Source organism: Gambusia affinis, linkage group LG01 (assembly GCF_019740435.1).
Source record: "Gambusia affinis linkage group LG01, SWU_Gaff_1.0, whole genome shotgun sequence".
Classification (NCBI taxonomy): Eukaryota; Metazoa; Chordata; class Actinopteri; order Cyprinodontiformes; family Poeciliidae; genus Gambusia; species Gambusia affinis.
In genome coordinates, this window is record NC_057868.1 from 16501999 (window position 1) to 16524335 (window position 22337).

General features: G+C 41.8%; 2 protein-coding genes across 4 annotated transcripts in view; both read left to right on the forward strand.

The window, feature by feature from the left end:
• The window catches only part of myt1b (myelin transcription factor 1b), a 138076-nt gene extending 132194 nt beyond the window's left edge, over positions 1 to 5882 (forward strand). For all 3 annotated transcript variants that reach the window (XM_044128211.1, XM_044128218.1, XM_044128227.1), the window contains 2 exons: positions 282 to 425; positions 1178 to 5882. In XM_044128211.1, the coding sequence (XP_043984146.1) occupies positions 282 to 425; positions 1178 to 1321 (288 nt within the window). In that variant the 3' untranslated portion in view covers positions 1322 to 5882. The remainder of the gene's footprint in view (positions 1 to 281; positions 426 to 1177) is intronic.
• A 4782-nt stretch (positions 5883 to 10664) lies between these two features.
• LOC122837994 (protein-L-isoaspartate O-methyltransferase domain-containing protein 2) lies at positions 10665 to 21518 on the forward strand. The gene is made up of 7 exons (XM_044128248.1): positions 10665 to 10793; positions 15148 to 15378; positions 15460 to 15610; positions 15691 to 15793; positions 16142 to 16313; positions 18277 to 18400; positions 18811 to 21518. The coding sequence occupies exons 2-7, from the start codon at positions 15223 to 15225 to the stop codon at positions 19371 to 19373; spliced, it is 1269 nt and encodes a 422-aa protein (XP_043984183.1). The 5' UTR covers positions 10665 to 10793; positions 15148 to 15222; the 3' UTR covers positions 19374 to 21518.
• Positions 21519 to 22337: the final 819 nt, after the last annotated feature.

Here is a 22337-nt window from a genome sequence, read left to right on the forward strand (position 1 = left end):
TTGACAGAGCTATGTGAAAGTGAACCACAACAGCTGAAAAGGGAACAAATGTAATTTTGGTCTCCAATCAAACCGAGTCTACCAGTCTATCAGGTGTGAAAACCCCCTCAGTTTACAAATCAAGTATTTACCGTACATGTGCACAGATATATTTACGCTTGCCTCGGCCCAGACTGGATCTGACTGTGTGGCCGTTACTCCGGTCTGAACAGGGTCTCCGATAAAAACAACTTCCTTAAGTGAAAGGGTTTGTAATTTGAAAATATCACTTTGTGTTGTAGATCTCTTCCATGGAAAAAAACCTAAAGAGCATTGAGCACGGGAACAAGATGATCGAAGAGCAGAACGAGGCCCTCTTCATGGAGCTGTCCGGTCTGAGCCGGGCCCTCATCCGCAGCCTGGCTAACATCCGTCTGCCGCACATGGTGAGGCTTCTCACATCACAGGCTGTGTTCCCAGCCTGTGATGTGCACAAATCTTTTTCTAGATTCTGCTAATGCCAAAGGAACACAACTTTGCTGTGTTTACCATTAAATAAGAAATTATATAATAATCACAAGTAAATAAGCTTGTTCATGGATAAGTCATTACAAATCACAAATCATGAGTGTGAGCAGTTATATGAGCAGCTGAGAGACGATGGCCCTCATCGTCTGATAGACGGTCTGCGTCTTATTCAGACGTTGGAGCAAAAAGCCCCGCCTGCTTGAGAGCGGATGTGCATGCGGCATTTTGGGAAAATCATAGTCGGCGATTTTACAGAAGAGCTATGGATTCAACGCGACTTTTTATGAACTCTGTAATGCCACTAGAAATCTGGTGGAGCCAGCTGCATATTGTCTGAAAAGAAAAAAAAATCACCCTCCTACTACGTCCTGTTGTCTTCTTTGGCGTTTTCACTAGTAGTAACATCCAGCTAGTGATCACATGACTCATGTGGGGTGAAAAAGGAGTTTCCACTGCAACACTGTCAAATTATGTCTATTTTGATATGATTGAAAAACCACCTTCCTGTAACGCAAAAACCTTTTTTTGAAAAATATGAGGGTTTCCTTCAAAATTGGCATGTTTCCATTAAGCTGAATTCTTTTCGTATTTTAGATTTGTGCAATTTTACGGTGAATAGAAATGCACATACTGTTCCATCTCACTTATCTCAATCTATCTTGCATGGCAGCAGGAGCCAATCACCGAGCAGAACTTTGACAACTACGTCAGCACCCTGACCGACATGTACACCAACAAGGAGTGCTTCCAGAGCCCGGAAAACAAGGCCTTACTAGAGAGTATCAACAAGGCTGTGAAGGGCATCAAAGTGTGAGGCTCGGCACGGGAGGGAATCTGAAACGGCTGCTGACGCTGGAGAGCTGGATGCAGGGGGGGATGGGAGGGAGTTGGAGAGATGCTGAAACGCTCAACGATATATTTAAATATGATTCAAAAACAAAAAGGGAATTCAGGTTACTTGAATAAACGGCAAATCTTCAAATAAAATCAACCCAGGGAGCACCTCTGTTGAAGAAAAAGTGACCAAAATGCACATCATGCTGCTTCTGAGATTCAGAGGAGGAAACCTTCAAGTCAGAGTGTTTGGAAAAGCAGGAATAATGTTTGTAGGAACTAGATCCGAGGGGCTTCGACGTGCGGTACGTTTACCTGCTGAGTCTGCTTCCAACGGGGCCGGAACAGCGGAACGAGGAGGCAGGATCTGCTTCCAGACCACGGGACTTTCACCGCTGTCCTGTAGCATTGGCTGGGAGGGGAGGAGGGGGCGCTCACCAAGCTGTGTGATCCACATCCACTCACCCATACACACCCACACACACACACACACACGCACACACTTCTCACACACATCCCAGCAAAATGAGACACACGCTCACCTGAATGTGTGTCTGCAGCGGTGAGGCAGATCTCAGAGCAGCCTGGATACTCAGCAGACCAAACCCTCTTTGTGTTTTTTTACTGGAATGATGATAGGAGTAGTGTGCACACATCTCAGCTTCGGTTAGTCATATTAATAGTATTTATCAACATAGGAATTGCACTTCATTTCAATGAATAGTTTTGTGGTACGATAATTATTGTTATATATGAATTATTTAAACTTGTGAACTTTTAAATTGTAACTTATTGCCCTTTATGTTATTGAGGTTTATTTATTTAAAGCAATCTATTTATTACTAACTTTGTTTTGTAAAACAAACCAACAAAAAAAAATGCAACTTTACTGATAACCGATCTGCAGATGTCTTAAGAATCTATAACGACAGAGGAGGCGTATTTTTTATTTATTTATTTTATTTTTTACTTTTTACGTTCAGATGTTTTATAAGGAATCAAAATTCTTTTGATAATTTTACAAGAAAATGATCTTTTTTGGGGGTTTTTTGTTTGGGTTTTTTTTCTTGTTTTCCTCCGTTTTGTTTGTGCTTTTTTCTGTTGCTGCTACAAAACCCCCCACGGGCGAGAGGGAAAAAAGAAAAAGAAAAACAATGTATTTATTATTTATTTAACGCGAAAGAAGTCGACTGATGTGTATTTATTTTGTTTTTTATTTATGTGCGTGTTGTGACGGTTGAGTCTGAGTAGTTAAAAAAAAAAAAGATTTAAAAAAAAAATCCACTGCTAATACTTAAATAAAGGAACGACATTAATACCAGTACTGTTTGATTGCTTAGGCGTGTACTTAGACAAACCAGCAGCTGATTGTAAACCCAACAGAAGCACTCACTTCTCTGTTACTGTCACATATCTGTGTTTTAATTTGCTTTCTGTCAGGTGCAGAAAAAAAAAAGCTTAAAAAGAAAAAAAAAGTATTTTGTACCTCTCCCAAGCTCTTTGTAGCGGCCAGCACTGGCTCACCCAGAACCTCTACGATGCACTGAGGCTGCGTGGCGAGTTGTTCTCTGATCGTCCGTAAAACTGTTCCACACAGAGCGCTTTTCCGGCCGTGTTTCAGCCTGGATGCATGACGATTCCTAAAAAACACTGCGACATATCCAAACCCTTGAGGATACGATAAGGTCCTTTCTATCTTTGACTAACTTCAAACATACACACCCTTGTAGCCTTACTCTAGATTTTACTTCTTTTTTTTTCGATGCACAAAGTGCCACTGATTAAAAAGAAAAGAAAAAGAGCAAAAACAAATGAAGAAAAAAAAAGGAGAGCTTACTTTTTTCCTGATTCTCTGCATCTCTGCAATGTAAGAATGTCTGGTTGCCCAGGACGACCACGGCATCGGGAGAGAACGCGGATTGTTTCAAAATGCCTTTATTTCTCTGCCAAGATGGCCATAAGTACACTATATATACATTCTGTACAAATAGATTTTAAAGATGCTATATATATGAATATAAACATACATATATTTTTCCAGTGTAATTGTTGACTTCTTCTTCTTCTTCTCTTGTATTATCAGAAGCTGTTCAGGCGAGACGTTAAGGGTGCGTCGTGGTGAGGAGGCGGTTGCTCCTTCTTTAATATCACTTAGACCTGCTCAACTGTGGCTTTAAACATTCAGTCAAGCTGAAGTCGTTGATGGTAGTGGAACAGTACTTTTGGATCCCGTCAGTTTCCGTTTCCCCCTCCCCCGTCTCGTTTTTTTCTTCTTCTTCTTCTTCTTTTCGTCCACCTGTCTTGTCTTTGGCCTGAAGGTGTGCTAAACATCAGCTGCATGTTTACGGCTGAACCTGAATCCTAAGTGTCAGTGTGAGTTCATGTATTAGTGGAAAAAAAGACGATGCCTCTGAATAATGTTCTGCACATTGTGTTCAGCGACGTTGTGCAGTTTCTGAATATTCTTCTTCTTGTGTGTTGTTCATGGTAAAGGCCTGCTCGCTCCGAGCTCTTTTATGTTGAAACAAACCAGTAGGAGACGTTAGTGTGACCTGCCTTTGGGGTGAAACTCTTCCCATGTGTGACTCTGATGTCCAAGGCATGTTGTAAATGTGCTCTTAGCCAGCGTAGAATGTGCACTTTCTGAACATCTCGTCGAAGATGCCAGCAGTTGAAGTCGGACAGATCTGAGATCAGGAAATTTCCTGTGTTTTCTCTGAAGAGTTCCATGAAATTATTATTATTACTTCTTATGTTCTAGCGGCCTTTATTTAACAGTGGTCAGACAGGAAAAGCGCGTTGTGAGAGAAGACATGCGGCAACAGGCTGAGACTCGAATCTGTAACGGCCGCGAGAACTAAAGGTCTCCGCAAATGGGTCGCGCACTCTACCCCTGCGCCATCGCCGCAATTTCATGAGTTTCATGAAATTAAAGGATTTTCTTTTTTCAAATTCTGGGAAACCAAAAGAGAGATTGACGGGAAGGAGTTGCTTGGTTCTCGGGTGACCTGCGGCAGAGCGGAGCATAGCCACAGGTCGAGCAGTCAGCTGAGGCTAGAGGCGATAGCAGCGGCTGGATCAAGGCCTCGTGTGAAATGAGATGAGCGCGTGGGAGTGGAAAATTGATTTGCCGGGCTGCACAACCTCCCCTTTTGTTGTCGGAGGAGGCGTTTGTTGCATAAATATGTGGACGTCACTCAAGAGAATGTTGAAGCTTTTTCTGACTTTTTAGCCCTCCTCCCAACCCCTCACTCCAACCCCCCCGGTCGCTCCAGCCCCTCTTTACCCCCTCCTGGGTCTTCTTTGCGTCTTTCCTCAAGAAAGATTGCTTGGATGCATTTGGTTAACAAAGTAGTGTATTTTTCCTCTTGAAATGCACAAGAATTCTACCCCGAGAGTGTTAAGACTGTGAATATTCTCCTAACCTATTTGATATGGCATGACCCCTTTTAAACTGCTTGATGAAATTGTCTACTGAGATATGTAAATGAAGAACACTGAGGCCATGAAAGCAGAGCGTTTTAAGAAAAATGAAAAAATAAAAAAATGAGAAAAAGTCAGTAAAGAAAGCGAACTCAGCCCACGGTCGGTCCTGCACCCACACACTGTATGTTTTCCTATTTACATAGAAGTACCGAGTGATGGAGTCAGTTTTATTGTTCTGATCCGAAAAAGAGCGTTTAACAAGACGGGGCTCAGTTTTTACCCCCCCACGTCCCCCCCTCTCTCAATTTTATTTGATGTAACGACACTTTTCAGGGAATTCAGTCAACACCAAAATCCAAATGTGAGTGTGAAGGGGAGATATATAAGGAGAGACAGAAAGAGAGAGAGAGAGAAAAAAAAACTGAGTGGCACTTTTTCATCAGGCTGTCCAAAATATAACAAAACCAAAAGAAACCCCCATTTTTTCCCACCTCCCCAGCCGTAGTTCTCAGATATGTGTGGTCTTATCATGTGTGCCTTTCTCCCTCCACTCATGTCAACATATGGTATGTTTACACCCATTCAATTACTGCTGAAAATCCTCGGTCCTGATCCAGATGTCTGACTTTCAGGGGGAAACGGGTGGGGGTGGGTTAACGGTTTTACTCTGTGGAATAAAGCGTGTTGTCTTCTGTCCGCTGCAGACAGAGAGCACTCTGAGTAACAGGGGGAAACTCAAAGCTTTTGTCTCTCTGAAGAAACTGTGATCTCATTCTGTCGATTCAGGTACCAAAAACTGCACGGACATTTTCTGTGAAGGGATCTGAAGCTTGGCGGTCATCTCTAGATAATGCATCAGAGTGCAGGGCATTATTTTGACATAAGTGGAAAGAGTCTCTGTACATATTTGTATCCAGACAAAAAAAAAAACAGTGTTACTTGTTGTTGTATCGAAGTTGAAAATGGTTTCGAAACTAATAACGATTCTAAAAATGAAGAATAGTTTGTGACAAAAAAAAACAACAAAAACTCCACAGCCAAGGGTTGTCCTGCTAGCACATTTTTACAGAGATGAGCTATTTTTACTGGTGATTTTCTAGACACTGATGTTGAAATCCTTTAAAAAAAAAATAAAAAAAATAGTACAAAACTTCCAGAAGTACAAGCACTTCCATTACTATAGAATGTGTGATCATTTTAGTTACTTTTGTAGATGTGGCTGTTCCTTTGCTACTGCACCGTTTTGTAAAGTGGGACAGGCCTTGGCTGTGTGTTCTTAGGGATTCATGCTTTTGTTTAACCTTTTTTGGGGGTGGGGGGTTGTAACACTGTAGATTGGCCAAGTTTGTGGATGTGTGTTTGTGTACTTGTAAACATGTTCCCTGTTTCTGTGTCAGTGTTATAAAGCAGAGAATTGACGTCAGTTATTGTGAGGGTATGAACCATTTTAAATGTTCTCTATGAAAAAAACAAAAACAAATAAAGAGTCATAGAACAGAGCATTTGTGTTTGCGACTGATTCATATATCTATGTACACGATTTGCGCTATAAATGTATAGACTCTTCTGTACACACAAACGCCCTTGAAGGACATTACAGATTCAATACAAAGGATTTCATATGATGTTGACTTGCTGTTAAGCTGGTAAAGACATATTTTTAGAGGCTGTAAGGGGTGTGAATACTTGTCATTAGCGACAGTATCAGCAAGAGATATTGTGATACAGTAGTTGGCATTAGTACTCACCGGTAGATCAGTGTCTATTAAAGACATATACACAGAGTATGAAAAAATACATCTGAACTGACAACATAATGCTTCAATATTGATCTAATTGGGACAGGAACAGATCCTGTCATCATATGAACTAACTGGTCATTGTGATTTTGTTGACCTATCATTGTGCTATATAAAGCTGGCCCTTACTGTGAAATCCTTGCCTTTTCCCTGCTAAACTGAGCCTTTGAGTGAGCATTTATGACCAGTCTTCAATGCCTGAGTAAAATTGGCAACAGAGAAGAATCAGCTTTTCTAGCACAAAGTTCTAGAAAACGTCAAATCTTTTGAACTAGACAGTGTTGAGCCTCCAGCCAGGAAGGAACTACAAAGGGCAAGGAGGCTGGTATGAGAACTATTAATCCCACAATGCACTGCGATAACCTCCTTTCAGTTTTAGCAGGAAAAGGCAGAGTTTCGCTCTGCCTTTACATTGTGACATTATATAAAGAAAGAGGAGCCACTAATGGAAGTCAGTCTCTAATCTGCAGTGACTGACCCATGGGGGAGGACGTCTTCCTGAATCAGAAAGACCAACTCCCCTAAGGTGGAATGCTGCTTACTACAAGTCCTGGACCTGAACTATATATGATAATGTTTGCATATCCAGTATTTCTATTCCTAAATCTATTGCTGTAGAAATAAGTCCTGACCCTGCCTTATTCATAATTCTGCTGAAGTAATCTTGGAATTATAGATTTTCTGAAAAGAGATAACTCCCATCGCCGCACCGCTGCTTGCTGCCATTGAGCTGAGGAAAAAGAACCTCAATCCCAATATCTGAAACATCATTTTACATGGTTAAATGCTGGATTTTGTACACCTGTACTTGTATGGCTCAATCCCAAACCTATAAATGTCCTGTTTGCAACAAACTATTTGGTGGGGAGACTTGTGATAGATTAGCGACCTGTGTGAGTGTACTCTTACCCCTTGACCACTGGAGATAGACACCGGCACCCCTGGTGACCCTACTAGGGATAAGCATGTAAAATGATGGACTGACTGACTGATTGATTGATTGATTCAGGGGAGACAGCAAACATGTGGAAGAAGTTGCTCTGGTCAGATGAGACCAAAATCAAACTTCTTGGCATTCATGCAAAACTGTGATGTAAAACTGTGTCTGCACATCACCCTGAGCACCCGGACCATCACTCAGTGGAAGCATTTTCTTTAGTGCAGATATGGAAGTTGGTCAGATTAGTCTGGAAGACGGATGGAGCCCATTGACTGTTTTTCTGTGGGCCCTTGACATTCCTATGACTTTCCTAAAAGCAGGTAAATGTCACTCCACAAACCTTTAGTCCTTATGATGTTCATCAGTTCTATTGTGCACATTCATTTCTTATTGAGAACAGGAAACATTTTTTACAACACATTTTTAAAACAAACACCAGTCCCCATTATATGAACTGCACATTATGCTGAGTAACGTTAGTCTCTATTTTATAATTTGTCATAAACTAATTTAACAGGTTCTTAACTAAACCCACCCTTTAGCTGTGAGTGTAGTGAACCTTCAGTTTACAGTTGAGGGGCCAGTTTGGTTAAGAATTTGTTAAATTAGTTTATGACGAATTATAAAATAGAGACTAACTAACTACCGGTACTGTAACATCATTTTACATATTGACTAATGTTGCTCAGCATAATGTGCAGCCCATGGAATGGGTTCTGATGCTTGATTTTAAAATTTGTAGGAAAAGAAAAAATTCACCCATTCACCCATTGTAAAAGGTTAATGAAAGTAAGAGAAACCAAACACATTATATGCCTGACTGCTGAAAAATTATAAACATAGTAGTTTTGCCTCTATACGGATTCAAGACATACAATGACTTTCACAAATTGTCCACTGACATCTGGTGGACGATTTGTGAATTTATATGCATTTGCTAAACATGGTTTTTGCTTGTCTTTCAGCTCGTTTTGTCAAGAGTGTTTAAAACAATATCAAACCTTTAGTTATGTGAGTTTCTGTACATTTTTAATTCAACACAAACACGGAACAGGAGGGTATCATAAAATCCAGCACACTTTAATATCACTGAACGTAGATCTGCATGTTAGGAAGGTTAGTTAAGCTATGAGGCATTTCATTTTCTTACATTCAAGGCAGGTTTATTTGCACAGCATATTTCAGCACCAAGGCAATTTAAAGTGATGTACACGATGCGATCATAACACAATAAATAAACGAAACATCTCAAAAAAATGTTTGAGACTGAAACTGTATAAAGTTCTAATGTATGTTTATTTATAGCATGTATCTTTCACTTTGCTTTATACGCGTGGCAACCATATTGTATTTTTGCTAAAAGGCTTCCAGAAGAAAAAACAACAAAGAGCCTCACAAAGAGAAAACCATAGTCACAGTAAATTATAGTGGTGGCAGCATCATGCTGTGGGGTTACTTTTCTTCAGATGAACAATGTTCTCAATGTTTTTCAGTGAGAAACATCCAGGTATGCTGGATGTTTTTGTTATATCTTATCAATATTTATACAGAACAAACATGACAAGTCCAGATGAAATACGAGAATATTTTGCAGCATCTGGGAAGTATGTGGATAAAATGTTAATTACAAAGTACAAATAACTTTTGTCTATCGTCCTGAATTAGTTTTAACTACAATTAGCTTCTTGTTTGAATGTTGATGCTTTTATTTAGAAGGGATAGCTTCTCGTTTAACTGTGAGAGTAAATGCTTAACGGCAATCAGAAATCATAAGATAACGTGCAATAGAGCTTATGAAATGTATCTTGTTATTAGCAGCACCCTTGAAAGAGACTAAAGTTATATTTATGATGTAAATAAATACTTGTTTTACATATTGTGTGATTTAAACCGTGCATTTGTTTAATTATATATGCCAAAACTAAAATGAATTTAAGTTGTTAACGTAATTTTAGCGTTAAAATTGAGCAGTAGTGTCATCATACAGGGGCCTGGGCATGTCCTATTAGCCGTTGGTCTAATCCACTCAACACACATAACAGTCTATTAAAGACCTTTTTGTCAAACTTCAGAAACAGTCAAACAGCAACAATGCCTACATGGATAATTATAAGGTTGACAATGGTATATTCTAACTTCATAGTGATAAAATAATTATGGTACTTGACTGAATAACAGTGTTTGACTGCATTGAAATACCACGAAATTAATCATTGGCGTTTTAATGCCAATATATATATATATATATATATATATATATATATATATATATATATATATATATATATATATATATATATATATATATAAACACCAGACAAGACACCAGACAAGACCCAAGGTGTAGGTTGTGCAAGGAGGCCCCTGAGACAGTCCAACACATAACAGCAGGGTGCAAGATACTGGCAGGGAAAGAATACATGGAACGACACAACCAAGTGGCAGGCATAGTGTACAGAAACATCTGTGCAGAATATGGACTGGAACCCCCAAGATCAAAGTGGGAAACACCCCCGAAGGTAGTGGAGAATGACCGAGCTAAGATCCTGTGGGACTTCCAGATCCAGACAGACAAAATGGTGAGGGCGAACCAACCAGACATAGTCGTGGTGGATAAACAACAGAGGAAAGCCGTTGTGGTGGATGTGGCAATACCAAGTGACTGCAACATCAGGAAAAAGGAGCATGAAAAACTAGAGAAATACCAGGGCCTAAGGGAGGAACTGGAGAGGGCCTGGAAGGTGAAGACCACAGTGGTGCCTGTGGTCGGACCCTCGGGCAGTCACCCCAAACTGGAACAGTGGCTACAACAGATCCCAGGAACAACATCAGACATCTCAGTCCAGAAATGTGCAGTCCTAGGCACAGCCAAGATACTGCACAGAACCCTCAAGCTCCCAGGCCTCTGGTAGAGGACCCGAGCTAAGAGGAAGAAGAATCACCACCCGCGGTGGGTGAGAAGGGAATTATTATTATATATATATATATATATATATATATATATATATGTATATGTATATGTATATATGTATGCGTGTTGCAAAACAACAACATAAATACATTCCTTTATCTTTAGCTGAAGCCGTTCATGGAAAAAAGGGCCTTTCCCGACCTGATCTGAACCACTACATCTCAGCTTTGTGAAACTAGGCCATCTTTTCTACGTGCTTGGTGTGTGACGTCATCACGTCAGATGGCCGAATGTTTACATCCAGCAGTGGTGCGTTGACTGGATCCCCCACCACCACCACCGTCAACAACAAGAAGAAGAATAGGCCGACGAGAAGGTAGGCAGCTGAGACAGAGAGCGTTTCCCCAGCCGGCACCCCGCTAACTGGGCCCGAACCGCGGCTGCTGGGAGCTCTTCTCCCCCGCTGCGGCCAGCTAAGGTCCGCGCGTCGTCTCGGTGTTTTCCTCCTTTTCTCTGGAGGACATAATGCAGCTGCATGAAGGTGTTACTGGCTGTTTTACTGCTGTTTGGGTGAAAAATAGCGCTACAGCACTCTCTGGTACTGGTGTGGGGATGTTTAAACTGGATGGTTAAGGGTGGCGCTAATGGCCGAAGCGCTAGTAGCAGCTTTGGTGAATTAAAACCTGCGGCGCCCCGTCACAGAAACTCTCCAGAAAAACAAAAAAAACAAAAAACATCTACTGAAGCGCCAGGGTATTACCGAGCTCTGATGATTGGCATTCATATAAAGGGTGCACTAAAACAACAAGCAATGATTTAGAGCGCCATCCTCTGGTCATTTTCTACTGGATCCACCTCCTTTTGATGGGGGACCCCTTGTTTGTTTCTCAGCATCCCTTTCAAGTCGACTCATCAAAGACTATCAGCAGCAGTAACATGGAGCTAAGCAGCTGCTTCGTTCGTTTACAGCCTCCTGATGGGGCCCTCCGTTTGGTCTGGACTGATCTGGTCTCTGGAGCCCACCCAGCCTCATGGTGGTGGTGCTGACCTTGTCAATCAATACTGTTAATGTGTCATCAAGTTAGGCAGGAATACACCAATGTTAGATAAGGAATGTTTATTTCTTTATTCTGACCAAGAAATTGAATTTACTTGATTTTCTAATAATTTTACTGCTTGAAACCCATAAACACCTCTTTAACACATGGATCAGTTCGAAAACAGGCCTACAAGATAAACCACAGGACCCCTGGTAGCATACTGTACATGAGGTGCTATTACACAACAACAGGTAGGATTGCACAGATTGCAGTTTCCTGGCCGGTCAATCATCTTTAAAAAAAACCAAACCTGCTGATTCCAATTTTGGCTGATGCTGATTTTTGTTATTTTGTTTTGTTTTGTTTTTTGTCTGAAAACGGCACTAAATATCAAGACAAAGTTGGTAAGTTGGCCACAGTGGATGATTATTGTTAGCTGCACACATTCAGACATGACATGGTGGGCAGGTCTGTCCATCCGTTCTCTGTCACGGCAGAGCAAAAGGGGACAGTGTTTGATTTTAAGACCTTTGCAGTGGTACAGAAGATGGGTTACTATAGTAAGTATCGACCAATCAGTTTATTGGTACAACCCCACTAATAACAACCGTGCACACACGCTTGGAGTGTTACCAGTAAACCTAACAAGAACAGTTTTTTGTTCTTATTGGCTGCAGCTGTGCAGCCAATAAACACACACACACACACACGCACACACACACAAACCCACATTACTTTAAGGTAACATGAAATGATGAAAGATGAAATTTGTCAATGTGGAATTACCAAACTGTCAAAGTGAGATTTAAATACCCAAATAAAATAAAAATGCAGGATTTCTGTTCTTTTTGCCTCTTTTAAATTGTTTTGTTGTGTTTTGTTTGACTAATTTTCACCTTATTTTTGGTATTTTTCATGGGGACACTGATCTACACAGCATAGTGTTGTTGGCTCACTGCCTCTCCGTTTATTCCCTTGTTTATCCCCAAGCACCAAAGAGACAAAACCGACAGTGTATTGAGTGGGTGGCAGAACTCAATAAAAATGCAGTAAAAAGGCCGTTGAAGTTTTCATCCAGGCCCGTTCTCATGAACTCAATATTGTGTCTCGTCTGGATTGTGAATTTTATTGCCACACTCCTAGTCGTAGAGGGCGACCCCAATTCAGACAGAGAGAGGTTGCATTGAGTCTGGCCTGGGAATAACTTAAAACAACTGAGCAAAACACAAAGCAAAAACCGAGACAATACACTGTAAAATGTAATAAGTTCACTTTACTTAAAAAAAGTTAGGAAACCGATTGCCTCAAAATCTTCAAGTAAAGTAGCTAATTCATTTTAAGGTGTTATTGCTAAAAATAACTATGTTTAGACCACTCAGATAAAAGCAGTAAACCTGAGTACCGTTAACTCAAAATCATTAATTGGGTTAACTGTAAAATATTCATTCAGACAACTCATGCAATGGCAGTAAACTTGAGTGCCGTTAACTCAAAATCATTAGTAAAGTTGACTATAAAATGTCAATTATGACTACTTCAAATTGTGAGTTATGTCAATTAAGCAGTACTCATAAAAATAAGTTATACTTACACGTTTAAGAGTTCACATTACTTGCAAAATATCAGGAAACCGATTGCCTTGATATGTTCAAGTAAGATGAACCAAAAGTGTTAAGTTATTGGAACGAAGAGCCAACAGACAACAGTTTGAATGGAAAAAATGTTTAATAATTAAACAAGTTTACCTTAAATACAAGGTTCTCAAGTGTGGTTACATACACACTAACCTGGAAACAAAGTTTTCCATAGACTTTTTTAGGGAAAAAAAATGACATGACTTTTTTTCTAGGGTAGCCTTCAATCTAATATTGAATCCTTCAAATGGCCCTCAGTCTTTAAAACTTTGAGAATCCCTGCTTAAATGTCTTTGTTGACTGGTGTGAAACAAAAACTCAATTCTCAATACTAGAGCCCAACATTTATCATAACATTGATAAAGTAAATAATGAAGTAGTGAAGTGAAGTAATGTTTCTCCTCATTAACATAAAACCATTTAGTAGTCTGCAAATGCAATGATGCTCTCTCCAACAAAAAAAGAATCAAACAAGAAATAAAAATCACTTTTCCAATAAGGGTAAAGGTATCAACATTGATCCATAATGTCACATCACATTCACTCATTGCATCAGAAGATTTTTGAGTGATTGTATTTTTGGTTTTAGGGATTTATGTCCAAGTGACAGAAGCACCCTTTGGATGAAGTCAAAGGTGTACTTCAGTTGTTGAGGGTACTCCAAATTCAGAGAATAAATAAGTCCAAAGAGCAAACACATGGCATGTGGAAGATTCCCAAGATCATTCATGACAAGACTTCCTTCCAAAATGATGGCAGTACTTGAAGACTGGAGGTGCAGTGAGTCAGTGGAGGCCTGCCTGTCCTCAGGAATGATGGTCAGGATCCCAATGGGGGTGTGAGACACATCTGGGTCTTCGCAGTCCTAACAACAATAGAAGCAACACCACAATTACATATCAAAGTAACACTTCTTTAGGGTGACCAGACGTCCTCTTTTTCCCGGACATGTCCTACTTTTCAGACCTAAAAAAATGTCTGGGGGGAATTTAAAAATCCTCCGGGATTTTGGTCAACTGCCTCAAAACACATTATATAGCTTACAGTGCATTGTGATTACATTGCCACTCCGTTCCACTACTCCATTCCAGATTTTTTTTGTATGGCAAAGAAATCGGTAGCACGTGTGTACATGTTCTACCGATTTCTTGTGCTACCGCTGGTTCTACCCCCCCACCCGCCGTCTCCCCCATCTCCACCCCCCGTTGGCGCATGTGTGTCCGCCGATTCAACCCCCCCGTCAACAAAAAAAGAAGTGTCCTCCTTTTCAGAAACCCAAATCTGGTGACCCTACACTTCTTCATCATGGCTGCTTCTCCTACAGTTTACAGCTGTCCCACCTATGGCAGTCTACTCATCATAAGCCTTCTATAACAGTACAGCGGCTTTTTTAACCCGCCAACATCTTTATCCTTATCCCTTTTCCTTTTTTGTTTTATGCGCCGGACAGCTTTTTTGCTCTGCCGCTCCATCTTGTTGCCACTAAATAAACATGATATTTTCGACTAACGTTAGTCCCAGGCATCGCTAAATCATTACACATAAAGTTAACCTCAAAACCTGGACTTACGGATGAATTATACGGCCGAGATAACGAATATAAGTTTGCTAAAAAACAGTGGGACTTACCGTGACAAAACTTAGCTGCAGCAACCGCCCGTATTGTTGACAGTTTGGCGCTTTTTCAAACACGCGTCACTCGTCAGTGTCCAATGCGCATGTGCGTTCAACGAGCTGCGAATGATGCCGAGTTTTCTGCTGGTTATGCAGATGCGTTTTGCTCACTCATAACTCCAAGTTCGGGTTACTTGCTGCTGATGAGTTTGATTACTTGCCTCAGTAGAAAGTTGTCTTTGCTAAGTTTAAGTTAGTATAGTCAACAGAGTAGGCTGGAATGAGTTCAGGTCACTTTTCTTTTTGAGTACACTTTACTTTTACATTTTACAGTGTAGGTTAGGACCATATATGACCTGAGAGAAACTCTATCTCTGTCTGCTGTCACAAAGCAAGTTCCAGCAGTCAGTGGTACCAGAATCCTCTTTTTTTCTCATTGAAGGCTGTTCTTCTTGGAGAAACCCAGAGCTTCCTGAAGTCCCGTCGGGTTTGTTGTGGTGCTTGTCCTCCAGTCAGGATGGGAGGAGCTGTTAGTGCCGGCGAGGACAACGACGACCTGATCGACAACCTGAAGGAGGCTTACTACATCCGCACAGATTTGGTGGAGCGAGCTTTCAGGGCCATCGACCGGGCCGACTACTACTTGGATGAATACCGGGACAACGCCTACAAGGTGAGGAGCGACTCTCACAACCAGCCAGCGCCGGTCCGGAGAAGTCCCCCCTTCCTCAGCGTAGCTTTCTGTTCTGGACAGGACCTCGCCTGGCGCCATGGGAACATCCATCTGTCTGCGCCGTGCATCTACTCCGAGGTGATGGAGGCTTTGGAGCTGCATCCCGGCCTCTCCTTCCTCAACCTGGGCAGCGGGACCGGCTACCTCAGCACCATGGTCGGGCTCATTCTGGGTAGGCCAGTACAGATCCAAGTCCTGTCTGCTTTTCACAGACGTCTTCAGATGACTCCCATCACGTTGTTTGTTTTTCAGGACCGTTCGGGGTGAATCATGGAGTAGAGCTGCATGCAGATGTGATCGAGTACGCCTACCAGAAGCTGGACTCCTTCATCAAAACCAGTGATAGTTTCGACAAGTAGGTCCAGGCGGATCTGTGACATTTACTGTTTGGTTTTTTTTTAAATTACAGTCAAATAAAAGAAAATAAAGATGCATTATATTCATTTGTTTGGTATGTAACATGGAGGAATTTTGCCTCAGTAATCTTTATGTAAGCTCTCTTCCTAAAGCATTTCTCTCAGTGAGGTTGAGGTCTGAGTCTTGATCAGGTCTTTGCAGCATTTTGATTCTTGTCCTTTCTCCGGTGTCTACTTGTAGATGTGCTTGTTCCATTGATTGTCTGTTTGTTTTTTGGTTTTTGGGTGGGTTTTTTTCCCCAGAAATGAATAGACTTTTACTCCTTTTTGTTCATTTTTTTTCTCAGGTTTGAGTTCTGTGAGCCATCCTTCGTGGTGGGAAATTGCCTGGAGATTCCTCCCGAGAGCCGCCACTATGACAGGGTCTACTGTGGCGCCGGGGTGCAGAAGGAACACGAGGAGTACATGAAGAATCTGCTGAAGGTGGGGGGCATCCTGGTGATGCCTCTGGAGGAGAAGGTCAGCCCTCAGCATCATCGTCTCCATGACACTTTCTGTTTCGGTCGTCTCCTATGTTTTTTTTTTTTTTTTTTTTTTTTTTATTATCTAGCAAGTTAAAGTTGCACTTTTTCTAACTTGTGACTAGTGACTAACTTGTGACTTGGGAAGTCACATTTTCATTCTTAATCTGTAACATTACAACTCAAAAAGATAAAATATTCACATTTTGTCAATTTGCTGCCACTAATCTCAGTGTTTTTCATTAGGAGGTTGTGTAATAAACCAACATGTGGCATCATCGGTGAAGGGGAAAGTCAAAATATTTTTCCTACTTTTTTTTAACAAATAACCCAGTAAGTGAGGCCTGCATCGGTTCTCAGTCTCCTGTACTCTGATGCCTCTAAATACAGCTAGTTGCCTCAGAAGGTATTTGGTAAATGGAGCCCACCTGTTTGTAATTAAGTTCTAAGTCCAGCTGCTCTGTTTCTGGTCTCAAGAGGTTTTCATGTCAGAGAACATTAGAGTACTAGCAGCATTAGACTGGAAGTCTTTCAGTCTTCCATAAAAGCCTACAAGAACTTTTTGAAGAAGTTTTCCAGTTTTGTTTAGTTTTTTTGGAGAAGTTTTAAATAGGCTTGGGTTATAATACAATATCCCAGTGTTTGCTATTATTCCATAATTAAAACTGTTCATACTTGTATTTCTCCCAAAAGAACAAAGACAAAATCTCCACGTCTTTAGTCAGGTACCGTTGTTTCAACAACGGAGTTTTGTTTTTTTAAGTCTTCCAGTAGATTTTAGGGATGTGCTGAATTGTAACACAAAATTTTGAAAATGGCATATCTAAAACTATCGACCCTGCTGACATTTAGTGGTGAATAGTGATTCTCTGTCTGTAGTTCTCTTGAGGTAAGTGAATCTATGTTTCTTGGTCTTTGAGCGAAGACGCTGCCACAGATTCTCAATGTGATTGAGATCTGGGCTCTGTGAGAACTCCGGGACCCGGATTTCTGTGTCCAACCAGGTCTTTTTACATTGTTTTAAAGACCTGGGGGTGATTTAAAGCAAGACTTGTTGCAGATTTCTTTAGGTTGTCTTTCCAAATGCATCCTGCTCCTTGTTTCATGATCCCATGAACATGAACAAGATTCCCAGTGCCTGAAGCAGCTGACGTTCCCACCACCACGTTCAACAATTCAGACTGTTTAGAAGATCTCTCCCTTTCTTCTCCTCACCTAGCAATGTCTGATCAGACCAAAGATCAGACTTCCAAACCAACACCGTGTTCCAGCTGTGATGGTTTGGACTTTAGTCAGGTGTTGATGAGCAAATTCAGTTTTTTCTTGAAGTTTTCCACGATGAAGAGTTTTATCAACTCTCTTCCTTGGCACACCGACTCTTCTAGAGACCAGCTGAACAACAAACACCTTGTTGATGTCTCTGATCATTTTCCTCTCCAAACCTTTTGAAATCTTGTGTTTGATTAATCTGCCTCTTGCCAAAAGTGTCAGAGTTGTCCAAGTGTCCACGTGCCACTTGCTCCGCTAACCAGAGTTCCTTATGTTTGGCTCAGTGCTGATTTATTACTCGGGATTGCTTTTGAAAACCTACACGGTCATGAGGTCACCGGCGCCCTCATGGACCCATCGACTCACATGTCAGCATTTTGAGGGTGACAGTTAAGGGGTTAAAGCTAATTGAATTGTGAGATTTGTTTTGGAAAAGAAAGAAGTCAAAGGAGGGCTAACAGCTTCAGTCTTTTATTTTCACATCTATAAAATCTACAGATCAAACTCTGTGGAGATTTTCTCTTTGTTCTTGTGAAAATAATACAAGTGCAAACTTTTTATTCATATCCGTGGAAATATGAGGAGTTTTGTGTGATTTCATGGGGTGGGCTAAAAACGTTGACCTTAACTGCCCTTAAATCTGATGAAGAAGAAAACAGGACGAATGACTTCACTCTGTTGCATTTCTGCAGCTGACCAAGATTATCCGCACCGGACTCAACAGCTGGGAGACGAAGAAAATCATCTCTGTGTCTTTTGCTCCTCTGGTTTTGCCTAAACACAGCCCCAAGAGAAAACCCAAGATGGCACCTTTGCGTAAGTCTGACTTCAGGTTTTCAGAGAATGTAGTGCTGCTTGTTAACGTTCACCAGAATAATAACACTTAAAACGGTGCACCATCTCAGACTCATTAAATCCTCTTTCATGAAATCATTTGATCAAGTCAGCCTGTAATACCAGTGCGTGCCTATCCATCGCATTGTTTCAAATGCAGTAGGCATGGAGATGGAAAAGGAAGGGAGAAAGGGAAAGGAGATGAGAGCAGAGGAGAGAAAGAAGGACAACACCCTAGAAGTCTGCTTCTATACCTGCAGAAAGAGAGAAAAGGAAAAGATAGACGGCCATTGAAGCTTCAATCAAAAGCAGACTTTAGAACCAGCAGAAAAAGAACTTTTTACAGTTTATTGACTTGTCCACCGCTGCCTTTTTGTTTCCTAACCTTCCAGCCAAGTACGAGGTGCGGACGTTACAGGAACTGGCCCGCATCTGCATCCGCCACACCCTACGGGTGACCACAGACGGAGGGGACGGTCAGGCGAGGGGCCGGGGCTCCTCCTTCAGCGTGGGCCGGGGCCTGGCGGCGGCCGGCCTCCACAAGTACGGCCCGCGCTTTAAGCGCCGTCGCGTCCACCGGCGCCACTGCAACACCCTCATGCTCGCCACCCGCCAGGTGGTGGCCGGTGGCGGGATGGCCCCCGCCTCCCTGGACAGCAACAACAACCAAGAGGGGCGAGTGGAGGACGAGGAGGCAGTCGTGGAGCGGCAGGCCAGGCGGCCGGCGAGGGGCAGTAGGAGAGCGGGTAGGGGGAGGCTGGTGGAGGAGGAGGAGACGGTGGAGGAGGAAGAGGAGGAGGAGGAGGCGGAGGAACGGGACGAAGAGGAGGAGGAGAAGGAAACGGGCGAACTGCTGCGACCCCAGCCGGCCGTCAACGTCCTGAGAGAGAGGATCCTGGGGCTGCCGCTGCCCGAGCCGCTCAAGATGTACCTGCTGTTCTACCGGGAGAAATGAGCCGCAGCCGGCGCCGCTCCACTCCGAACCGAACCGAACCGCAGCCTGGAGCTTCTCCAGCAGGCGCCCGAGCCTCCGTTCCAACCTAACAACCCCCTAACAAGACCGGCCGACGTCCGGCATCCTCTCCATCATCATCCTCGTTTCTCTCCGTTCTGTTCCCTGAGACTGGGAAGATTCCCATTCCCGTTTCCTGTGCGGCAGGACGGCGCTGCCAGCTTTAAACGGACTCCCGCCGATGAAGACAGTTCACAGATGAGCTCCAAGCAGTTTAGTAAACCAAGCAGAGGACTTTTCGGGGAGCAGGGACCAAAACAGTTTAGCTTCAACCGGGAACAGAGGAGAGGAGGCTCATGGTGAGGCGCTGCGTTTTACTGACTGGGTCCACAAGTGTGAGAAGAAGAAGCAGAGCTGGTGTCAAGATCCCTCCAGCTGCGGTTGGTGATGGCGGGTGGGGTTGTTTCTGCTGGTGCATCTCAGTCTATTAGATAACTCAGCCAGGACGATGGTTCCAGTTTATTTCAACCCGGCAGATTTCCCGTCGAGTCGGCAGGGAATAATATCAATGTTTTTCACAGTGAATATATTTTTAATAGTGGGAAATCTACAACCCAGGGAGCCCGCATGCCCCCCCCCCCTCCCCACTGCCAAAAAAAATAATTTACTCAACAAACAAACAAATGCTTTGAGTTATGAAGTGAAATTAATTATTAGGCAAACTCACTGAAATATTCAGTCAAAAGTCTAAATGTTCTGCAGCAGACTTTAAGTGAGCTTCTGTCTGCTTTTTCTTCACCAGTGGAGTCTTGTGCAGTGTGTATGTATTTGCTGTTTTTTTTTTTGTTTTTTTTGTTTTTTAATGGTTCAACATTCATCTGCCATTTCACTTTATTACACATATCTCAATTTGTGTTGATTACTGAACATGTGGACACCAACATCTACGAAAAATTAATGTCAGGAGGCCCATTAGAAATATATCTTCTGAGAAAAACATGAAGCTTCGACATCTTTGGTTTCTTCCCCCGTCTGTCGTGGAGATTCTCGGGACGAGCCCGGTTGAAATAAAACCCAAAATGCCCTTTAAATTTTCTGCTTTCCGAGACCAACTGTTTGTTAGGATTTCAAAACCTTTCGTGGAGAGACGTAGACTTGACACAAGCTTGAATTTTCCTCTTTTTTTTTCTATGCATATGTTTTATTCTTTGGGTCCAACCTGGAGCTAGAATCCCTACATTTGTATCCAAAGAGTAGTCTCAAGTCCATCTGGGTCCCTTTGAACTCTCTTAACTAAAATGGGAGGACCATAAAAATGCATACTAATATTCCTTTTTACATGAATGAACCAGCATGATAAAAAAAAAATACACAAATAATCTTCAACGTGCAAGTTTTCTCCCATTGTGTACTCATAATCTTCTTACGCAATAAATGGATTTTTTTTTTATTATTATAATTATTATTTTACTAGACTTGAAGTGGTGTGGACATTTTAAAAAGTGTCTTGTGTTGTTAATCCTACAAAGATACTTCAATAAAAAATGTATCTCCTGTCACTTTTTTGGACTCTAGATCTTAGTCTTATGGGGTATTACTCCTTTGTTCCCGTTTGTTTGTCTTTTTGTTGCTTTTTCCTCCGGTCCCTAACCTCTGCCCTGTGCCAAACGGACACTGCACAGGCGAAGTCTCCAGATAAAACAGCAAACAAGGAACAAGTCGATCAGAAAGAAGATGGAGAATGGCAAAAAGTCAAATGAAGAGCAAATCAGCAGCTCCGATTTTCTTCTGGTTTGTGAAAAAGAAACTGTGACATGAGCACAAAATTGACTGTGATTAGTATAACAAGGCTTTCAGTAAATAGGTAAATTATAGTGGCGATAGTAAAAATGAATTTTGAATTTCAGACAATCTCCCCCCGCCCCGAAATGATTCCATCCTCTCTCCAGATTACTTCTCGGCCTGCTGGATCTACCTTCGAGTACTGTATGTAGGTCATTTGTTTGTCATGCACTTTGGCTTTTGTACATTTGTGCTCCTCTGCTGAATGTATATGAATATTATGTTCCACTTTTAAAAAAAATTATTTCAGATCATAGTGACTTTAATTTGGAACTGTTGGTAATAAAGTGGATTCTAAAGATGCAATAACTTCTTATTTCAATGAATTAAATGTCATTAGACCGGTGAACAGATTTTTAAAAATATATATATATATTGTGACAATTTAATGTAAATGTGTTTAATTCTGCCATATCTGGCATAAAACTGTCTCAGTGCTGCCCTCCTTCGGTTGAGCGGTGCCTACTGCAGTCACTAAGCCTAGCCTGGTAAAATCCAGTCCCTTGTTCTACACTTTGCTTCATCCAGAGTCTGGACCCTTGACTGCTGAGAAATGATTGTTTCCTGGAGGCGTGGACCTCTGTTGATTTAGAAGTTTTATCCAATCGCAACACTACGAAGCTCAGCAGAAATCGCCTGCGCTGTGAACAACCATCCTCCAGGTTACGGCAGAGTGACTGGTGCTTTCACATGTCATCTCCAATAACACAAAAATAGTTGCTGGACTTGTCGCTGGCTAATTTTTTATTTTTTTATTTTTTTGGGGAGAAAAAAAGTTTCTAGGAGGGCCTGAAACGTCACTTACAGCAACAAAGCAATTAAGTTTCCATGTGCGAGGAAAGCACGTGGCGCACAGAGCCACGCCCATCAGACCCTAGGCACCGCCTACTTCGGTGGAGTTTTTCAAATTATTTGGGGACGGGGTTAAGCTTTCGCAAGGGCGTTTAGTTACACTTTAAGTGCTACATTATTCACTATTCTGTTCAGCGTTCACTACCTTTAAAAACACATTTTCCTGATAATCTAGCAATCCTGAAGCTTATCAAAAACTTCTTAACATTCTGATCAGCATGTTGTGAACCAGTCGACATTTCAAACAGCATCTAACAGCTTTTACAAGTAAAG